The sequence below is a fragment of the Cydia pomonella genome, chromosome 13 (genome assembly GCF_033807575.1).
Source record: "Cydia pomonella isolate Wapato2018A chromosome 13, ilCydPomo1, whole genome shotgun sequence".
Lineage (NCBI taxonomy): Eukaryota > Metazoa > Arthropoda > Insecta > Lepidoptera > Tortricidae > Cydia > Cydia pomonella.
Window position 1 is genome coordinate 11353095 of NC_084715.1, and position 19386 is coordinate 11372480.

The following is a 19386-nucleotide window of genomic DNA, read 5'->3' on the forward strand; positions in this document are numbered from 1 at the left end:
AATGAAAACACGTAGTTCACAAATGTTATCTTAGTATTTTATTTAGTCTATAATAACTCTACAACTGTTGAATCATCACAAAGTTATTTAAAATTCAAATCCACCACAAGTTGTGGATATTTCATTGAGTCGCTGGAATGATTATTTTATTTGTACAGTAATAACGCAAACTTAAACTATTTTTCAAATATTCAACAATAATACTTAAAAATAAAATAAGAGGTATATTATACACAAGGGAACCTGCTCATAAGAAAAAAATGTAGTTTAGAAAGATATAGCATAAACTGTACTGTTGGGTTATAAATGGTACTAAGGGACGAGACTTAATAAATATATATATCACAACCATAACCCAAACAAGACTTTAAATTTACATCATAATAATTGTATCTACGAAAAACGTTAGCACGCAGATAGTAATATTTTTAACAACATAATTATGTTGAGAATAAAATTAACTAATTAAAATAAATAATATTACGTCAACATTACCTAACACTTATATTAAAATAATAGATGATTGCGAGTTTATTTTTTGCGCTTAGACTTTGGAGCAAGTGCTGCTAAAAATGAATACATCCTTGTATAAATAAGTTTCAAAACAATTCAGCACTCTATGCACCTAAAAATAAGGTCCATGTCTGACTGACCTTAGAATAATATGGATATGCCTTTCCGAGTTTCCGTACACTAACTAATTATTCGGAAGAGCATAAATGATAAAATTTATACACGATACAAAAAATAATAGTCATTCTAATCATCATTATATATTTATGTACTTGAAAGGAATAGTGTTATTGTGTATCTACTTGACAACAGGGGGCAGCAAGATGGCGCTGTATGACTGTTTGAATGTAATGTAATGAAACTAATGAAGTTCAATGTAAATAGGGTTATACACTATGTAGGTGTCAAGCACTAAAACTTGAAAATCAGCACCACAAAACGGTCAAAACGTATTGCGTTTACCACATCCGAGTATTCTATGATCTATTCCTGGTACTGTAACTACTGTAAAGTGAGACCAAGCTAAGTTGGCAGCGATTTTGATAGCCCAGATGGTGAAAGTGTTACAAACAACAAATGTGTGACAAATTAAATTATTGAAATACAAATTCATTACCTGCCTCTGATCACCAAAAAATACTAAACATATTCCTAGTTTAAGACCTAGATTATTCTCTAGCGACCCACGGTCCTAATATTAGTACAAATTACCCTGGTACAAATGAAAATTTGAATCACTTTAAGTGGAACAGTGCATTTGTTTCCGTTCGACTTTACCACAAAGCAAATTTTTACTCTATTCTGATTAAGGTCACCCAGGGCAATTGCAACCATGGGACCAATGCAACTATTTACTCTAAAAATACAAGAAGTAATGAGCTAGCCTCTTGTATTCATGACATGCTTTCATCAGTCATTATAATTTTCATTATTACTCACTTCTTAAGAGTGCATTTGCCCCATAGTTGCAACTGTCCCATAGTTGCAATTACCCCACAGTTGCAATAGCCCTGGCTGACCTTACATAAGATTCAAATTTCACTGGCAATTAATCTTGTGGGGCAAGAGGTTATAATAAAACAGTCTTATCTTAACGTGCTGACTTGCCACGCCGAGGCGGGCCGGCGCTGCAGCCTGTTGATGGTGGGGCGGCCCCACTGCAGCCACAGGTAGCCCACGGCGAGGCAGATGGCCGTCTCTATGTAGAACCCGTCGATGCGGGTGAGGCAGGTGCCTCCGGCGTTTTTACACAACTGAAAAAAAAAAACTCTATGACAACATTCTGAGAACTAGAGGACGCACTTAGTGAACGATCCCTAAGTTCTTGTAGAGATCATCGGGAGACGTCTAAGTCAAACAAATAATACCTACACAGATTAAAGATAGCTTGCAGTTAAGAAAACCTGAAACTTTTTATTTGTTTGTGTATTGACTAGTAATCAAACCATTTATGAACTGTTTTTGCAAAATGGGTTTTGAATGCGCGGCAAAATGCAAATTGCACACGTCACGTCTAAAACGTGCCTTCAGGCTTTAAATGGATCATTTAATAGGTATATGAGTTTTAATGTAGGGAGGAAAATTTTGTATTGTTTTTTTATTGAGATGTGCAATAAAGAGTATTTGTATTGTGTAAACGACCTTTCTGTTGAGAAGAAAACAAATCACTGTTTTATACTTACATCACTTTCAAGCTTCGAAGAGCACGTATTGTCGCTCATCTCTGGCAGCGAACAGCTTTTGTAAGTCAAATGGTCTATAGCCCACAGGGCTAAAGTGTTAGGCCAGTTGGTCCCCAAGTTGGATACAGTGTTGAGTAACGTCATGTAAGTGCCGCCGACGGCCGGGTCTGACACTTTGGCGAAGAAAGCCATCACTGCTACAAACATGCAGTAGAGGCATGTCTGAAATGATTAAAATGGATATCTGAACTATCTAAAAATGTGGCTTTCTATCAGAGAAGGAACCTTATGCACATGGAGCATAATTACCCTTTAGGAATAGAATGCCTCCAATTGATCATTAGCTACTCTTAGGTACGTAACGTACTACATATGGCGCGTAAAGTAGGTACCTAGTGCAAATTATTATACAAAAGTAGCAACTGCTACCGCACGGCTGTTTTTTGTGTGAGGTTGTTTCCAAATAGTGCACCCAAACACGACAACAATCCACCACACACCAATTGTGGCAAAAGGTTTCAACAGATGTTGCAACTAATGGCATGCGATTTTAGTTAATGGCTGGATAAGTAAGAGCAAGGAATAAAAAAAAGTTTTTATTTATTTTTGAAATATTTGCATGTTTGTTTTATTGTCTCTCCTTGTATTTCACGGGCCTACAAATCCTGATCTTTGGATAGGCTTGCGTGGGGATATAGATCCCACACGTAGAGGCCCCTTGGAGAGCTTAAATGTCATGTAGACCGCCTGCTGGAACCCGTTCACAGGCGCAACCCATGAACCGGTCGCAACAAGCATTGGGACTATTGCAGAAGTGAACAGCAAAACGTTCTATGGATAGAAGTTTGGGTGGATAATGAGACTGGGTTATTGCAAAGACGTCCGGACACCTGCCATAACAATTTTTTCACTAGTTATCGAGGCAGGCGGTGTGTCTATTATTAGTATTACCATGGGTGGCAGAACATGTAGGTACCTATATAAAACATTAGGTATAAGCAACTAACCTGGTGAAAGACGTACAAAGCCATCAATACCAAAAGGTACGAGTAAGAAGGCCCGGAGTCCCCGAGCAGTGAAGGGGTTAGGGCCACTAAACCTGCGGCTAGCGGACCCACTAACAGTCGGAACGGGAACGCGTGAAGCCATAGAGAGAGCGGCGCGGGTCCCGTCGTGTAGCGAGCTAGTAACTGTAAATTATAATTAAAGTTGAAATAATAATTGTATCTACTATGCGTTACCGGAGGTATAAACTGTAGGTCAAATTCGCTGGATAACGAATTTTGTCGATAGGCGCTCAGATCTAGTGCGTTCTTACTTTCTTGGTCGGCTATTACAAAGTGAGGCGAACAGGTGCCGGTTATAATTGTTATAAACCAGCAAGTAGACAATATATTCATTTTTTTACGTTAGTTTGGGATTGAGAGATATGTACCAAATTGTTGAGACGGTAAAGTTTCAGAAATCAGAAATCAGAAATCGTTTATTGCGAACCATGGTACATAGTGTCGCGACGGACGCGAAAATCCGATGCCACAATACTAATTCACCTGCGGCAACACCGAACAGCGCCCTCTATGTGGAACTGTGGTAAGTTAACCAACGTAGTAAGTTGGTGAAGCTAGATTCAGTATGGCGCGAAACGCGCTAGTTCTATAAAATGTGATATAAAGTGAGGAAGCCTACAGCTGTCCGGAATCATCTAAAGCTAAGTATTTTATTTACTTGGTGAAAGCTCGCAGTAGTGGTATGGTTTTCTCTGTGCGATTATCTCCTTTATTCCTTTCTGGTTCGAGCTTGCCACGTGACCTTGACGTGGAAGCTATTGGGAGCCCATCTTAGGTAAGGCGGACTAGGGACTTATGATTGTGTAGGAGTCTGCGGCTTCGGCCGCAGATCCTCCTATATCAATGTGTAAGAGAATGGCAGGTTTAGCTGCTAGATGCTCCCCGTAAGGGGGGCGGCTACTATAGAGAAAGGCGTTAGGAGTTCTGTGGCTTCGGCTGCTAGGTTCTCCTTTATCCCCGTGTAGGAGTAAGGTGGCTCCGGCCGCTAGTTACTCCTTTATCAGCACGCAAGGGGCAGCTTCGGCTGTGGTACGCCCCCTTGAAACCAGAGAAAGGCGTTAGGAGTTCTGTGGCTTCGGCTGCTAGGTTCTCCTTTATCCCCGTGTAGGAGTAAGGTGGCTTCGGCCGCTAGTTACTCCTTTATCAGCACGCAAGGGGCAGCTTCGGCTGCGGTACGCCCCCTTGACTATACAGCTACTTAGGTAGTTGGCTTTGTGTAACCTACATCCGGCCGGGTAAGATGGGGCTCACTAGTAAGATATATAGATTTATGTGTGGAGGTTAATGGTTTGGAGAATACCATGTTCATAGAGCAATTTTACCCACAGATCTCGGGTGTCATACATTCAGCCGCCTTAAGATAAGCGAAGCAGATTAAGGCTCCTCTGGCCCAGGAGTTGAGGTGCAGAGAGAGTGAGGATGAAGAGTCCCTTATGGGATATGAAGGTATGTATGCGATGCATTCTATACCCCAATAGATCCCCCTAATATAATATATATATAAGTTGCCGCCTTTCCCCTCTTTACGGTCTCATTTATATATCGTAGGCGGCTAGGGGAGAGGCGGCCACAATGGTGGTTAATGCTGGGATTCAGCAGTTAAAGAACCAAGGCTTTGTTGAGAATAAATAATATAAAGAATGCAAAGCATACATCTTCACTATAGGCATATATGTTTACTATCGGAAATCATAGATGGCGCTAACAGTAGCGAAAACTGCGAGGTTTTATATTTTATGTGTACATTTTAAGGTGTTTTCTTATTACATCTGGTTCGATATTAATTTAGGCTTGTTTAAATAAAGAGGCTGGCATTAATATTCATCAATTGAAGATATTTTGAGTTAATAAGTCATGTTTTTATATACGTGAACGGCAGAACATCAACATTGTACGGAGCCAACATGAAGAAATTACATCGCGGTGACCGGAAGCAGTCACACGACATTTTCATAATGGATGTATTTTAATTTCAAATTAGAATGGAGTCGCAAATTAGTAAAAGAATAAACAAAGATGAATAAAAAAGGGATTGGTGCATTTGTCTATATTTATCAATTATGATATTTATTACTTTAAATTAAGTGATACACTATTGTGTAATAATGCCTTCGAGTTACCAACGTAACCGGAAAAATAGGCGGCGCGAACCGCCTAGAACAAGATGGCAGGTGTTGCCACACTAGGAAGATTATCCACCAAATCGCGGAAAATGTGCGGATTATCGGGATTCTCAAGAAAATTAAAGAAGAAAGAAAAATTATGTCGCTAAGCTGATTCAACATAGAAAAGTTATACGATAACCAATTTCCAATAAGACGCTTCAGTAGGTACGTCATAGCAAAGCGTACTTAGATATAAGTAGAAGATTTACTTTATTTTATTATACATTAGTTGTTAGAGTTGTGGATTTAATATGATTATAATAAGTAAACGTATGCGAGTCAGAATAACTAATAAGCATCTTATAAGAAACGTACGTGTAGTAGATAAGAGTTTGTATGAGTAAGCACTCTACATTTTACCTTTTATATTTACGTTATACTTTAGAACTTAAGTAGTTTTAAGAACACAAGGATGCAATCATTTATACGGAATCAACATAAAGAAGAAAGAAATTTGTTAAAGGCCCTAAATTCATTTCATATTTATCGAAATTTATGGGGTTTGAGTTGACTTTGGCAACACTGACTGTTGCAAAGTGAACGTTCCACCATTTTGAATCGTTGGCGGTTGGCGGAAGATCTCCAAGCAGACGCGAGTTCCCCGGGAAGGTTCCTCAAATTATGCTGGTAAATATTGAGAATATTATAATTTAAAGGGCACCAACAAAGGGATAAGCGTGTAGATAGGCAAGATTGTGAAAAACTACGTATTTACTTCATAGGTACAGTGAACTCGCCGCCGCCAACCACACCGGACAAGACAACTCGGATTTGACGAAAACCCCCCTGATTAGACCTGCTATCGGACTAGACTATTTCTCGGTAAGTTTTTAAACATTTACTTCACAGTGACAGAGCTCTATTCTGTAAAACAAATGCGCGCGACGAAAATTATTTCATAGCAAGCGATCCGACAGCATGGCGGCCATGATCATTTGGGTTTCTAACAAGAAAAGGAATCCGTTTTTAACTAAGTATCCTTCCGTATGTATGAATTATGAATCGATTTCGTCTCCTACTTTATTGAAATAATTTCACTTTCTAGAAGTTGATAGTTGGGGACGACCGTAGACAAGAGTCAACCCTATTGTTTAGGTAACACGGCTCATATTAGTACGACTCAGTTTTAGAAATATCTAGAATTTTCCAAACAAGAGGCGACCCTTAGTAATTTTCCAAGCTTACTATAGGCCTTCTGGAATGTTATCTCGGGTTCCCTAGTTAGATAGTTTGGTATTATTACGCTACCTTATTTAAACTAAGAAAGACAATTTATTTCTTTGTGAATTGATTTACGGCGTATGTACAAAGGATTTAATTGAGTAAGTAAACGTTAAGTAAGAAGTATAATTATATACAATATTATGTATATAGGCCTAAAGGGAACTTATACCTGATTTATTTTACATGCATTCCATATTGAAGTCCATGATTATATTATACGAAAGCAATTGTGGTGTGTATGTGTATATATAAGTTAACATCTTCTTTCCAGATTTATTGTGGTGACTTTTATGTGCAATTAGACTCATTAGATAAGTGATTCTTTGAAGTGTTCAAATAAATAAAATTAAAATGATTACTAAATAAATAAACCAAGCAAGTGAAATAAAATTAAAATTATTACTAAATAAATAAACCAAACAAGTGAAATAAAAATAAAATAATCATTAAATAGATCAATAAAACAAGTGAAATGGAAATAAAGTATTAATTTTCGTTGTGCTACGAGTGAGCTTGAATCAGAGACACCAACATTAGAGGTTGTGTTGTGGCAACAGTGTATAAACGTCAACATCACTTACTGACGTCGATGACGCTTGTATTGGTGTAACCTATAAATTATAAAGATAAAACTAGACACATTTATATGTAGGTGTGTATGTTATGTTGCCTTCCATCCTTGTTTTACTCCCTCTCATGATATTTAAATGAAACATCGGATTATAATTGGGTCAATGGTTTCATTCATGTAATTTAATTGACTTTGATTTTTATTCTTTTTTGGTTTCAAATTTGAAAGGATTTTAGAGATCATTAGTTAAATTTAGATTTCAATATTTTGAGATCATTAAAATAAATAATAAAAATAATTTAAAATTAAACAACCTAAAGTAGTATGAAACATAGTTACTGCAAGGCAGTATTAATTAAGCGTAATCATTTCATACATAAGCAAATAAATAGGACTTTAGGTTAAATGGGTTTATTTCTATACGTTACAGGATTAAACAAGAAAAGAGCTTATACAAACAACATAATGGACGATTTGCTTTTAAGAAGGCTTAGGCTCATTAACGACAAACTCACCACAGACATAGAAGTTATTCCTGTTACCATTAATTCAGAGAACTTAGGGCAGGCTCAAATTACTTACAGTAAATTAGATGCATCTCTGAAAAGACTTGACAACGACTTGATGGAGTACTTTCGCTTGGCTTCGACACCTGCTTCTGATGAAATATGTTTACTGAGTGGATTGCAACTTCAAGCAGAGGAGACTTTGGCTGAACTTAAAGTGAAGATCGATCAAATAACTTTGAAAAGCAACGCTACAGAGAAACCTCCGGAAGCGAATGCCTCGTGCCGACTCCCTAAACTTCAGCTGCCGGTGTATAGTGGAGACGTGCTCTTTTGGTGTGAGTTCTGGGACTCCTTCAAGAGCAACATTGATTCAAGAAATCTGCCTGATGTTGACAAGCTCTCCTATCTTAAAGCCTCGGTGACGGGAGATGCCAAGAAAGCCATAGATGGTCTGTCAACTACTAATGCTAATTATAGAATAGCCATATCGATCCTAAAGGAGCGTTTCGGCAAGACCTCTCATCTCATTGACGCGCATTATGCAACACTATATAAGGTTAAGATGGCCAAAAGCACCGCTGAAGACTGTAGAAAGACATTCAACGAAGTTGAACGAAATCTCAAAATTTTGGAATCATTAGGTGAAAACATCAATCACAATCATCTTCGTTTTATGTTGCTGGAGAAATTTCCACCCGATCTAGTTTACGAAATTAAGCTGAAGGTTAATGATGATTCTATACAAGAAATCAGGAACCAATTAGATAGAATTATTACCGCAAAAGAGGATGCTGAAAGGATTTCAGGAAGAAAACGCACGCATGAAGCAGAAGATAGTACAGTCGGAACTCTACATATAAATGTGAAACGTGCAAGAAGCGCATATCCACCCAAACAGCAACAAGGTACCCCTAAGAAACAAAATCCTCAAGGAGGTTTTGATAGAAGACCGGAAAGGAAGAATAAGTTTGATAGTATTAATAAACCCAATAAATGGAACAGACCAAAACAAACTCCGACTTCTAACAAGGATCAACCAGAACCTCAGCAGGGCTCTTCGAAGGGGAGAACAGCGTGGACATGCATCTTTTGCAAAGGTGATCATTACAATGATAAGTGCTCTGAAGCTACTACCTTAGCAGAAAGAAAGAAACGACTTGGAAAGAAATGCTTCATGTGTTTGAAGTTAGGCCACTTTATAAAAGACTGCAAGAACAAACGTAAGTGTAGCATTTGCTGTAGTGAGACACCGCATAACAGAGCTTTATGCCATTTAAATTTTCAGAAGAATACTGCAATGAAGAAACAGTCCTGACGGTTCTAGGAAAGGGATTCACTACTCTTCAAACTTCTGTTGTTAGGGCTAACCCCCTAGATAATAAAAATAAACAATATAAATATAGACTTCTTTTAGATCCAGGCTCTCAGCGCTCCTACGTCACATTTCAAACTGCCAAGGAATTGAAGCTTCCCATTGAAGAGGAAAGTCATTTAACTATATTTACCTTCGGTGAAGATCCTCCTAAAGAAATACATAGTCCAATAGTTACTTTACAATTGCTGTCAAGGACAAATAAGAAGATAGTTATACAAGCCAACTGCGTTGAACGTATTTCAAGAGGATACATACCCACTGTCAAGTTGAAGGACTTACCGGAGTCATATATACTAGCGGATGACGGCTCGCTAAGCGGACAGGTGCAGATTCTGGTTGGAAACGAGTACTACTTCAACCTAATTTACGAGAAGAAAATACAATTGGGTAGTAACCTGTTCCTGGTCGATTCTGCCCTTGGTTGGATAATAAGTGGTAGAACAGAACCACAGCTTAGTGACGAGCCCTATGTAGTGACTTACGCTCAGACTTGTATAGAAACGAAGCTTCATCAACCTGACCCACCCCTTTGTGATGGAGACATAAAGAGCCTCTGGGAACTAGAATGTATAGGTATTAGTGATTCACCGAAAGCAACTAGAGAAGAAGAAGCAATCAAGTATTTTAATAATACCACTCTAAAATTAAATAATCGTTACACGGTAAGCTGGCCGTGGATAACTTACCCACCGGACTTACCCAATAATTATGGAATGGCTTTTGGTCGCTTATCAAGCTTATTGAAGCGTATGGATCAAGGCACGTTGTTATCATACGATGATACGTTTAAACAACAATTAGATAAGGGTATAATAGAAGTTGTACTTGCTTCAAGAACGTCAACGGATAACGTAGTTCACTACCTACCCTTCCATGGAGTATGCCATCGAGGGAAACCTATGAGAATAGTTTATGATGCTAGCTCCAAGAGCAGCAAAGACACCAAGAGTCTGAACGAATGTTTATACAGAGGACCACTCATGTTAGAAGACCTCACAGGTTACTCATTAAATTTAGAACTCATCAGATAGGACTAACCTCGGATATTGAAAAGGCGCGTTCTTACAGATGGCGTTACACGAAAAGGATCGTGACGTAACCAGATTCCTGTGGCTCAAAGATACCTCTAAACCGATATCTCAAGACAACCTATTACACCTTAGGTTTTGTAGAGTTCCATTTGGCGTCATTCGTCACCGTTTTTGCTTAATGCAACAATCAAACACCACCTGTCTAGTGCGGAACATCAACAAGTCAGACTAAAAGCAAATGACATATATGTGGACAACTTTGTTTCGGGTTCCAGCACTACAGATGAAGCGATGGAGCTCTACAGAAATCTAAAAGGATCTTTTCAAGATATTTCAATGTCACTCAGGGATTGGAGCTCAAATTCTCGAGAATTTATGAAGAAAGTTTCTGATACATGTAAAGAAGATAAAGTAAAGGTACTTGGTTTAGAATGGGACATTAAGAAAGATACTCTTCAGTTGAAACCTAACTTGCAAGAGGAAGCAGTCACAAAAAGAGGAATACTGAAGACTATTGCATCAATCTATGATCCATGTGGTTATGCCGTGCCCTATACTCTATCATCTAAACTCTTTCTACAAGGACTCTGGAAGGCTGGAGTGTCGTGGGACTCGCCATTGTCAAGCGAACTAACAGAAAAGTGGAACGTCATCAGACAGAACTTAGAAGCCATTAGGGAAGTGTCAGTGAACAGATGCTACATGAAGACACCAGTGGGAAAAGGCTACCAACTACACTGTTTCACTGACGCCTCCCTACAGGCTTATGCAGCATCAGTCTTTTTAGTTTGCGGCTCGGGGAAAAGCTTCATCATTGGTAAATCCCGTTTAATACCAAGTAAAGATCAGGAGTGTCTCAAGATACCCCGTCTTGAACTATTAGGAGTACTGATTGGCAGTAGATTGATAAAGTTCGTTCTTAAATTCTTCCAGCAGAAGATAGCAAGGCAAGTCTTGTGGACCGACAGCCAGATAGTCATAGAATGGTGTAAATCTGACAAACTATTACCACCTTTCGTTGCCAGGAGGATAGAAGAGATCAGAACAAATAAAGATCTGGAAATCAGATACCTTCCAACAGACCTAAACCCAGCAGACGTGGGCACCAGACCCACCTGTTCGAGAGAGGACGGGGAGAAATGGCTGAGTGGTCCACAATTTATAGTAGAAGATCCGAAGACGTGGCCAACTACATCCGGCAGTGGACCCACCAGTTCTCTCTTGACTGGGGAGGGTCTTGGGATCCAAGAAGATGAAGAACTGATGGAAATAGATGATCCAGATATACCTAATGTTAACCCGGTGGAAACGGAAGATGGCACAACTGCAAAAGAGATAATAAATCAAGAGAATGGTCAGATGCCAGACAATAAGTTTCAAAAATTGAAAGAAATTCAATCAGAGTATTTTCCTCTAGAAGTAGAGGGAAAAGTAACTAGTTTAAGTTTGAATTTAGGCATATTTAAAGATATAGATGAGTTACTGAGGTGCAAAGGTCGTATGAAACACACAAACTGGTCATTTGACAAACGCTATCCTATACTTATTCCAAAAAATTCAGATTTCACCAACGAAATTATAATAAAGACTCATCAAGAAAATAAACATGTTGGAGTGAGTCACACGTTAGACAAGATAAGGGAAACATACTGGATTCCACAAGGAAGAAGCCAAGTTCAAAGGATCCTGAAGAAATGCCCTGAATGTATGAGACATGACGGAGGGCCATATAGACTACCGGAAACTCCTGCTTTACCGAAAGAGAGAGTCAACTATAGTTCTCCATTTACATACGTTGGTACCGACTACCTGGGACCACTTCTAGTTAACAATGGGAATGGCAATTGCAAAAGGTGGATTAGCCTATATACATGTTGGCTGTAAGAGCCATTCACCTAGAAGTTGTAAACGACCTAACAGCGGAAGAAGGTTTATTGGCCTTACGCAGGATGATTTCAGCAAGAGGAGTGCCTATCTTGATAACCTCTGACAACGCAGCTCACTTTAAGTTACTCTCGGAGATTCTTCAGAATCCATACTGCGTAGATAAAGAAATAAAATGGAAATTTATACCACAGTTAGCACCATGGCATGGAGGATTCTACGAGAGATTAGTCGGATTGGTTAAGAACTGTATGAAGAAAACTTTACAGAAACATTTATTGAATGACAGCCAGCTGGTTACAGTGGTTAAAGAAATAGAAGCGTTCTTAACACAAGACCTTTAACTTACGTGGACTCGGAGCCTGATCATGTATTAAAACCTTCAGATTTTCTTACCATGGGAAAATGTATCATTATGGAAACGTCAGGAAAGGATCCTACTACGTCACAAGGAACGGTGACTAAAGACAATTTAATTAAAGGTTGGAAGAAAGCACAGATAATTCTAAGAGAATTTAAAGAGATGTTCGAGAACCGGTATCTCCTAAATTTGAGAGAAAGATATTCCCACCATCCTAAAGCACCTAGGGTAATATCCAAGTTGGCTCCAAAGATAGGTCAAATCGTGCAGATCAAAGGTGACACGAAGAACAGAGTCAATTGGAAAGTTGGGAAAATAGTATCTTTAAGAAAAGGTGCCGACGGTTTATGTAGGGTTGCCACGGTACGAGTAGGAGATACAGAGTATACAAGATCTATCGCGCATCTCTACCCGTTAGAGATCGAAGATGGAGAAGAACCGTGTAAACAAACATCATCTTACGACGAAAGCGCAGAAGAACCTCTGCAACTTCCTAATCTACCCCGTTCGTCACGCAGAGATGACATGACGGTGGATTCCGTCAACGATGTTGCCGAATCCGAGTCTCTTTCTGAGCAAAGATGCACGCAAGCAGTCAGAGATAAGCCAGAAGAAGAAGTACAACCTTATGCCTCGCCAGTAGAGGGAAGGAGTTCCTCTCAACGAATCCTAGAGCCTATGTATAGTGAGTCAAACGAGCCTAAGCCTAAGTCTATGTCCGAACCAGAACCGTTCGCGGTCGTCGACCTCGAATCTTACGAGCACACTAAGCCAGAATCACACAACCTGGAGGAGGTTACGCTAGGCAACGAGTCAAGACCTAAGAGAGCCGCAGCTCTTCGAGCCCTTGAGAAGATCAAAGAATGGACCAGCAATCTAGTCGCCCTATTCCTGCCTGTGTTGGGGAGTGTCGCGACGGACGCGAAAATCCGATGCCACAATACTAATTCACCTGCGGCAACACCGAACAGCGCCCTCTATGTGGAACTGTGGTAAGTTAACCAACGTAGTAAGTTGGTGAAGCTAGATTCAGTATGGCGCGAAACGCGCTAGTTCTATAAAATGTGATATAAAGTGAGGAAGCCTACAGCTGTCCGGAATCATCTAAAGCTAAGTATTTTATTTACTTGGTGAAAGCTCGCAGTAGTGGTATGGTTTCTCTGTGCGATTATCTCCTTTATTCCTTTCTGGTTCGAGCTTGCCACGTGACCTTGAAGTGGAAGCTATTGGGAGCCCATCTTAGGTAAGGCGGACTAGGGACTTATGATTTTGTAGGAGTCTGCGGCTTCGGCCGCAGATCCTCCTATATCAATGTGTAAGAGAATGGCAGGTTTAGCTGCTAGATGCTCCCCGTAAGGGGGCGGCTACTATAGAGAAAGGCGTTAGGAGTTCTGTGGCTTCGGCTGCTAGGTTCTCCTTTATCCCCGTGTAGGAGTAAGGTGGCTCCGGCCGCTAGTTACTCCTTTATCAGCACGCAAGGGGCAGCTTCGGCTGTGGTACGCCCCCTTGAAACCAGAGAAAGGCGTTAGGAGTTCTGTGGCTTCGGCTGCTAGGTTCTCCTTTATCCCCGTGTAGGAGTAAGGTGGCTTCGGCCGCTAGTTACTCCTTTATCAGCACGCAAGGGGCAGCTTCGGCTGCGGTACGCCCCCTTGACTATACAGCTACTTAGGTAGTTGGCTTTGTGTAACCTACATCCGGCCGGGTAAGATGGGGCTCACTAGTAAGATATATAGATTTATGTGTGGAGGTTAATGGTTTGGAGAATACCATGTTCATAGAGCAATTTTACCCACAGATCTCGGGTGTCATACATTCAGCCGCCTTAAGATAAGCGAAGCAGATTAAGGCTCCTCTGGCCCAGGAGTTGAGGTGCAGAGAGAGTGAGGATGAAGAGTCCCTTATGGGATATGAAGGTATGTATGCGATGCATTCTATACCCCAATAGATCCCCCTAATATAATATATATATAAGTTGCCGCCTTTCCCCTCTTTACGGTCTCATTTATATATCGTAGGCGGCTAGGGGAGAGGCGGCCACACATAGTTATTACATTTAAATTATAGAAACGCATGGCACCCTGAAAAGGGTATTGCAAGTATTCTTATAGCTAGCTAGGACTAAAGTTATTATTAAATATAGTAGTACCCATTTATGAACATTATTTTTAAATACACATAAGTATAATATATTATAATTATTATTTTACTTAACCTATGGAGGAGATCATAGTTAGTTTGTTTTTATATTTATGTTATATATACCTACTAAGTACTACTTATAATTAATATTTCTTATTATATAAAATTATCTCCCATAAATTCTTGGGTAGAGTAATATGCTTTCTCTATTAAAAAGGATTTTAGTTTTGATATGAACGGGTTTAATTGTTTTATGTTTCTTATTGTGTTGGGCAGTTTGTTGTACACTTGTATTGCCCTGAAATACGGGCCTTTTTTGTACATTTCTAAGATTGGTTCCGGGGGGATGAGTTTATTATTTCGGCGTGCGCTTTTACAGTATTTAAATAGTTCGGTATTTTTTCTGACAAAAATTGAGATTTCTAATATGTATAGGCCGGGTAGAGTCAAGATTTTAAGGCTTGTGAAATATGGTTTGCAGCTGTCTGTTTGTTGTATGTTTGTTAATATACGGACACATTTTTTTTGAGCTATAAGTAGATCGTGTGTATCATTGCTATGGCCCCATAAGATAATGCCATAGCGTAACCAGGCTTGAGCGTAGGAATAAACAAGGGTGACGTAGAGTTCTACACTAATAAATGAATGGTTCCTGTAATTTGTGAGTAACAACATTCATTAATAAAATATTTAACATAAATTGAATACTGGGAATGTTCATTTTTAATTTTAAATATTAAGTTCTAATTTATCACACTCATTTTTTTTTTTTTTTTTTTTTAATTTATCACACTCATTTAAATAAATTTAATCTGATCCGCGCTGGATCGGAACAGGTGGCGTTTTCTCGTTTCGGAGGCCAAGATTCTTTTTGGATCGCTGAGCCTAAGCAGTTAGTTGGTTAGTTTTAATTTAAATAATTAAGACGCAGAGAAGATTATAGCCCTTATTTCATTGCAATAAGGTTTATTATTTATAAGCTTTTTTATTTTAGATTAACTCTTTGAATGCGGCGCCTTTCGTGTGCGGCGCGTCATCGTGCACGATGTCGAAATGCACGATGGTTGATATTGGGCACGCACGCACGGGTACAGCGCGTCAGTTGACGTCTTCGGCGGTCAAAGGTAAAAAAAGTTTTAGTCGTAAGTACAGTCACCTACAATAATATGTTACACAACGAAGGCCGCAAAAATATCTGACACGGTCTTATTTGTAAAGCCATAAGAGCGTGTCACATATTTTTGCGCCCTTCGAAGAGTAACATATTATTGCAAGAGACTGTACAACAAATATTACTAACAAGCTAATGAATATAAAGAACATACCACAGGTAGTATAATTTGAACTGGGACTAGCGGCACGGCCAATAACGCCATGTCTTCTCTCGGCACACCAGCCTCTACTAATTTGAGACCGGAAACTGCGTCACTGGCACAAAAACCAAGCTGAAAGATAGAGCTTACAGTTAATAGCTAAAACAGATAATTTATGTAAACCATTGATGTTTTACTATGATTAGTTTTAATACGCACACAGGGACACTTTACTTTAGTGGCGTTGCATCAAACATATCCACTAGACAACCTGGAGCTAATTTAGTTTGCGTTGTCTTAGAAACTCGTAGGATAAGGTACTCTGAATCGAGTTCTATGGCAGCCCCCCGCATTTACACAATTTAGTTTGTTATGAATTAAACAAAAATCGTAAACATTAAAAAAATATAGACTTGATCGGACTTGAACAAATATCAATAAGATATATACTTTAGTGATCGTAGACTGGACAAGGGGTATTGATATCAGTCTTAGTCCCATTGAGTCGATTATTCTTTAATGTTTCTGATATTTGTTTGATGTGTTGATCAAGTATTTCTAGTCATAGTCATAGTATATTTATTCATGAACAATACAGAATTGTGTTTGAATATACATGAAGTGAAAAACATAAGAAAAACAACAAAAACGTTGTTATTCTGTCCCATGCCAGGGGCAACAGTAGAACAGTTTGTTAGAAGAACTATTGTACTGTTCTAGTAACATGCTTAGTAGATGGCCCATTATAGAAAGGCTTTTTAACTGCCACAAAAATGACGGGTTATTTAAAATACGAAAAACGAGTGACCCAGGAGATCGTAACCATAGCAACGAGTGACAAGAAAAAGTTGATTCACCCTTATAAGAAACTGCCTAGTTATTATTTAGTTAGCTATTCGTTTTTTGATATTTGTTTATAAGCCTTTTTAATTTTAATAAACCCAGAAATCATACTTCATCATGCCCACGCCATTTATTGATTGTAATAAACATACGTCGTAAATTTGATATCGTTTTCTATGCTGCGTAGACCAATGAAACCTCTGATTGAGGTGCAGTGTAAGGTGCCTATAAATAAAATAGATTTTCATCTACGTTTTTTGTAATACGGTAGATGTAATAATGATTAGTAATCGTGACACATGGTACGTATAGATCAAAGTAAATACATTTTACTGTCACGTAAAATCTATTATTATTATTTACGACTATCTTAAAATAGTAAACTAATCTGACACTAAAGTTACATAATTTACCTTGGCTGTGAATAGCACTAACGCTAAAGTCCGAACGGCAGGCAATTTCACAATAGTATACAATTGTTTGTAGGCATCAACAATGTCACTCATTCCTTTAGTATCATTCTCCTTGTGATCCATTTCTTTAGCCTCATGTTTGAAGACTGCTATTAGCGTAGTGGAAACAATGAAGATCCAACCCCAGAAAAATAGGAAACTGGCTAAAGTGACGAGGCCAACGTCTTCTGGGACAATTCTGAGATACTTGTTGCAGAAGTATGGAGATTCTAGGGCTAGGAATAGGACGTAACCGAGGAAGAAGCCTGCGGTTTGCCCAACTGTGTTACAGGTTGAGGCGTGGCCTACATTGCATCTGGAAAAAATAATTGTTAGCTTTATTAGTCAAGCAGTAGAGTCTACTGAGTGGATTATGTGATGCTACAAAATGGTACAATTGTGAATGGGTAGATATAGATTAAACATCTACTCACTGATCTTTAAGATACATCAACATATACATACTCAGATGCAAAGTTGGTTAAAAATATGTTAGTGATAAAGCATTAACACTCTCAAGATCAGTTAAATCTTCTCAGATCAGAGGTGTAGGTTTAGAGCTGGCGTAGCTTCATTAGACATTCATAAGTGGTGCATTAAACGCAGGATATGGTGCATTAAAAGATGCATAAGGTGCATAAGTGGTGCATTAAAAGAGTATGGGATCGAAAACATCTGCGGTAATCTTAATGATCAACCTTAGCTCTTAAAAAATAAGTTTCATATTGTGATGACAGTTTGTGTGAAGAAATTTCATCTCAAATAATTTTTACTATACACTTAAAATCAAAATAAAATATACCTTTTTAACATAGTCAGAGCCCAACCGTCAACTGCTATATCTTGAGTTGCTGCTAAAAAGTTCAAAAATAAAAATGTGACAGTGAGAAACATCATGTTCGGAGCTTTTTCATCAGACCCTAGCCAGTCTGTGATGCTGCTGGACATGATGATCATGACAATGCCAATGAGGTACTGCACGGGCACCAGCCAAGTCTTGCGTCGGCCGAATTTTGGCCAAAATAGTGCATCAATTATTGGAGCCCACAATAATTTGACACTGAAGGGCCAATTTACAAAGCTGAATTCTGCCTAAAAATAAAATGCACAATATAAGAACACTTGTGAGTATAATACACAACAGTGATGAGTAGTTTACAATAAGTGACAGAACTTTTTTTTATTCATACTTGACTAGAGTCAGACCAGGCTGAGCGGCAGCGATTTACCAAGCCCAGATGGTGCAAGTGTTAAGTAAACACCATCATTTCATAGAAGTTTGACATTTAAAATAACACTGACCATCTGGGCTATCAAAATTGCTGCCAACTTAGCTTGGTCTGACTCTAGACTGCATCTTATAATACACATGAATATACAATAATTGTGGATTTTTTTATTAAATACGAAGACTAAAATTAAAAAGGCGTTACACAATAATCATAAGAATGGGGCAAAGTGAATAGGTGTTTATAAAGAAATGTGTAAATAATATGGCTTTTTTACCTGCTGTGTATAGGTGATTCCCCGATTTTGTAAGAGCATAGGCACAGCTCCAGCGAGGCCGAGAGGAATACCTTGCAAAGTGTACAGAAATAATAATACGGCGATATTGAGTTCATCTCCTTTTATGTTACTTTGTCCTGTGTGCATAGGTGCAGCACCGTTTTCAATCAATTCTTCCTTTTCCGGCACATTCTTTCTTTTAGTTACGGACATGATTAAAGCTCGAATGGCCTAAAAATAATAACAAATCAAAAAAGAATCAACTTTCTTGTTCAATGCCTCGAAGTTACGTGCAAGACAAGTTTATTTCACAAACCTTAATTTTCACACACAGTTATGAATGAATATAGCAGAACCGCTTTTTTGTTGTCTTTAGTGAAATCAATATTTCTATTTCAATTCATAAACTGACATGAATTTTCCACGTTACCAATAAAAAATATTTTCAAAACGCGAGCTCTCAGCACTACACGTCAGTGGGATGAAATGTCAAACCACAGATAATGTAAATGTAACCTTAGGATACGATTGAAAACGAATGCTTTCGTCTTTAACCTACGTTAGCAGATTACACTCTGGCAAGCAAGCGTTGTCAGTAGAAAGTAGAAAAGGCCACTTTAAAAAATTTAAGCGTGAAGGAGGGATCTCCATACTAATTTTGTATTTCACGCATGTTTCTACTGACATAGTTGGCTTACCAGAGTATACATTACAATATTGATTGAAAGGATTTTGTCATAACTAACTAACA

General features: G+C 38.6%; 3 protein-coding genes and 1 long non-coding RNA gene across 4 annotated transcripts; 3 read left to right on the top strand and 1 right to left on the bottom strand.

The window, feature by feature from the left end:
• Window positions 1–15: 15 nt before the first annotated feature.
• Window positions 16–19168, bottom strand: LOC133524200 (acetyl-coenzyme A transporter 1). The gene is made up of 8 exons (XM_061860080.1): window positions 18952–19168; window positions 18636–18866; window positions 17932–18221; window positions 17091–17445; window positions 15847–15966; window positions 3203–3385; window positions 2196–2417; window positions 16–1766 (listed from the first exon to the last, which is right to left on the bottom strand). Exons 2-8 carry the CDS (start codon window positions 18846–18848, stop codon window positions 1599–1601), a joined length of 1551 nt encoding a protein of 516 aa, XP_061716064.1. The 5' UTR covers window positions 18849–18866; window positions 18952–19168; the 3' UTR covers window positions 16–1598.
• Window positions 3700–4847, top strand: LOC133524197 (uncharacterized). Its single transcript, XR_009800343.1, has 2 exons — window positions 3700–3785; window positions 4591–4847. It is a non-coding gene; the product is annotated as an uncharacterized LOC133524197 (long non-coding RNA).
• On the top strand, window positions 5492–10137 carry LOC133524532 (uncharacterized). The gene is made up of 3 exons (XM_061860616.1): window positions 5492–6249; window positions 7653–8951; window positions 9017–10137. Exons 2-3 carry the CDS (start codon window positions 7688–7690, stop codon window positions 10135–10137), a joined length of 2385 nt encoding a protein of 794 aa, XP_061716600.1. The 5' UTR covers window positions 5492–6249; window positions 7653–7687.
• On the top strand, window positions 12437–14408 carry LOC133524533 (uncharacterized). The gene is made up of 2 exons (XM_061860618.1): window positions 12437–13374; window positions 14178–14408. Coding segments are annotated over exons 1-2 (939 nt in total). The 3' UTR covers window positions 14179–14408.
• Window positions 19169–19386: the final 218 nt, after the last annotated feature.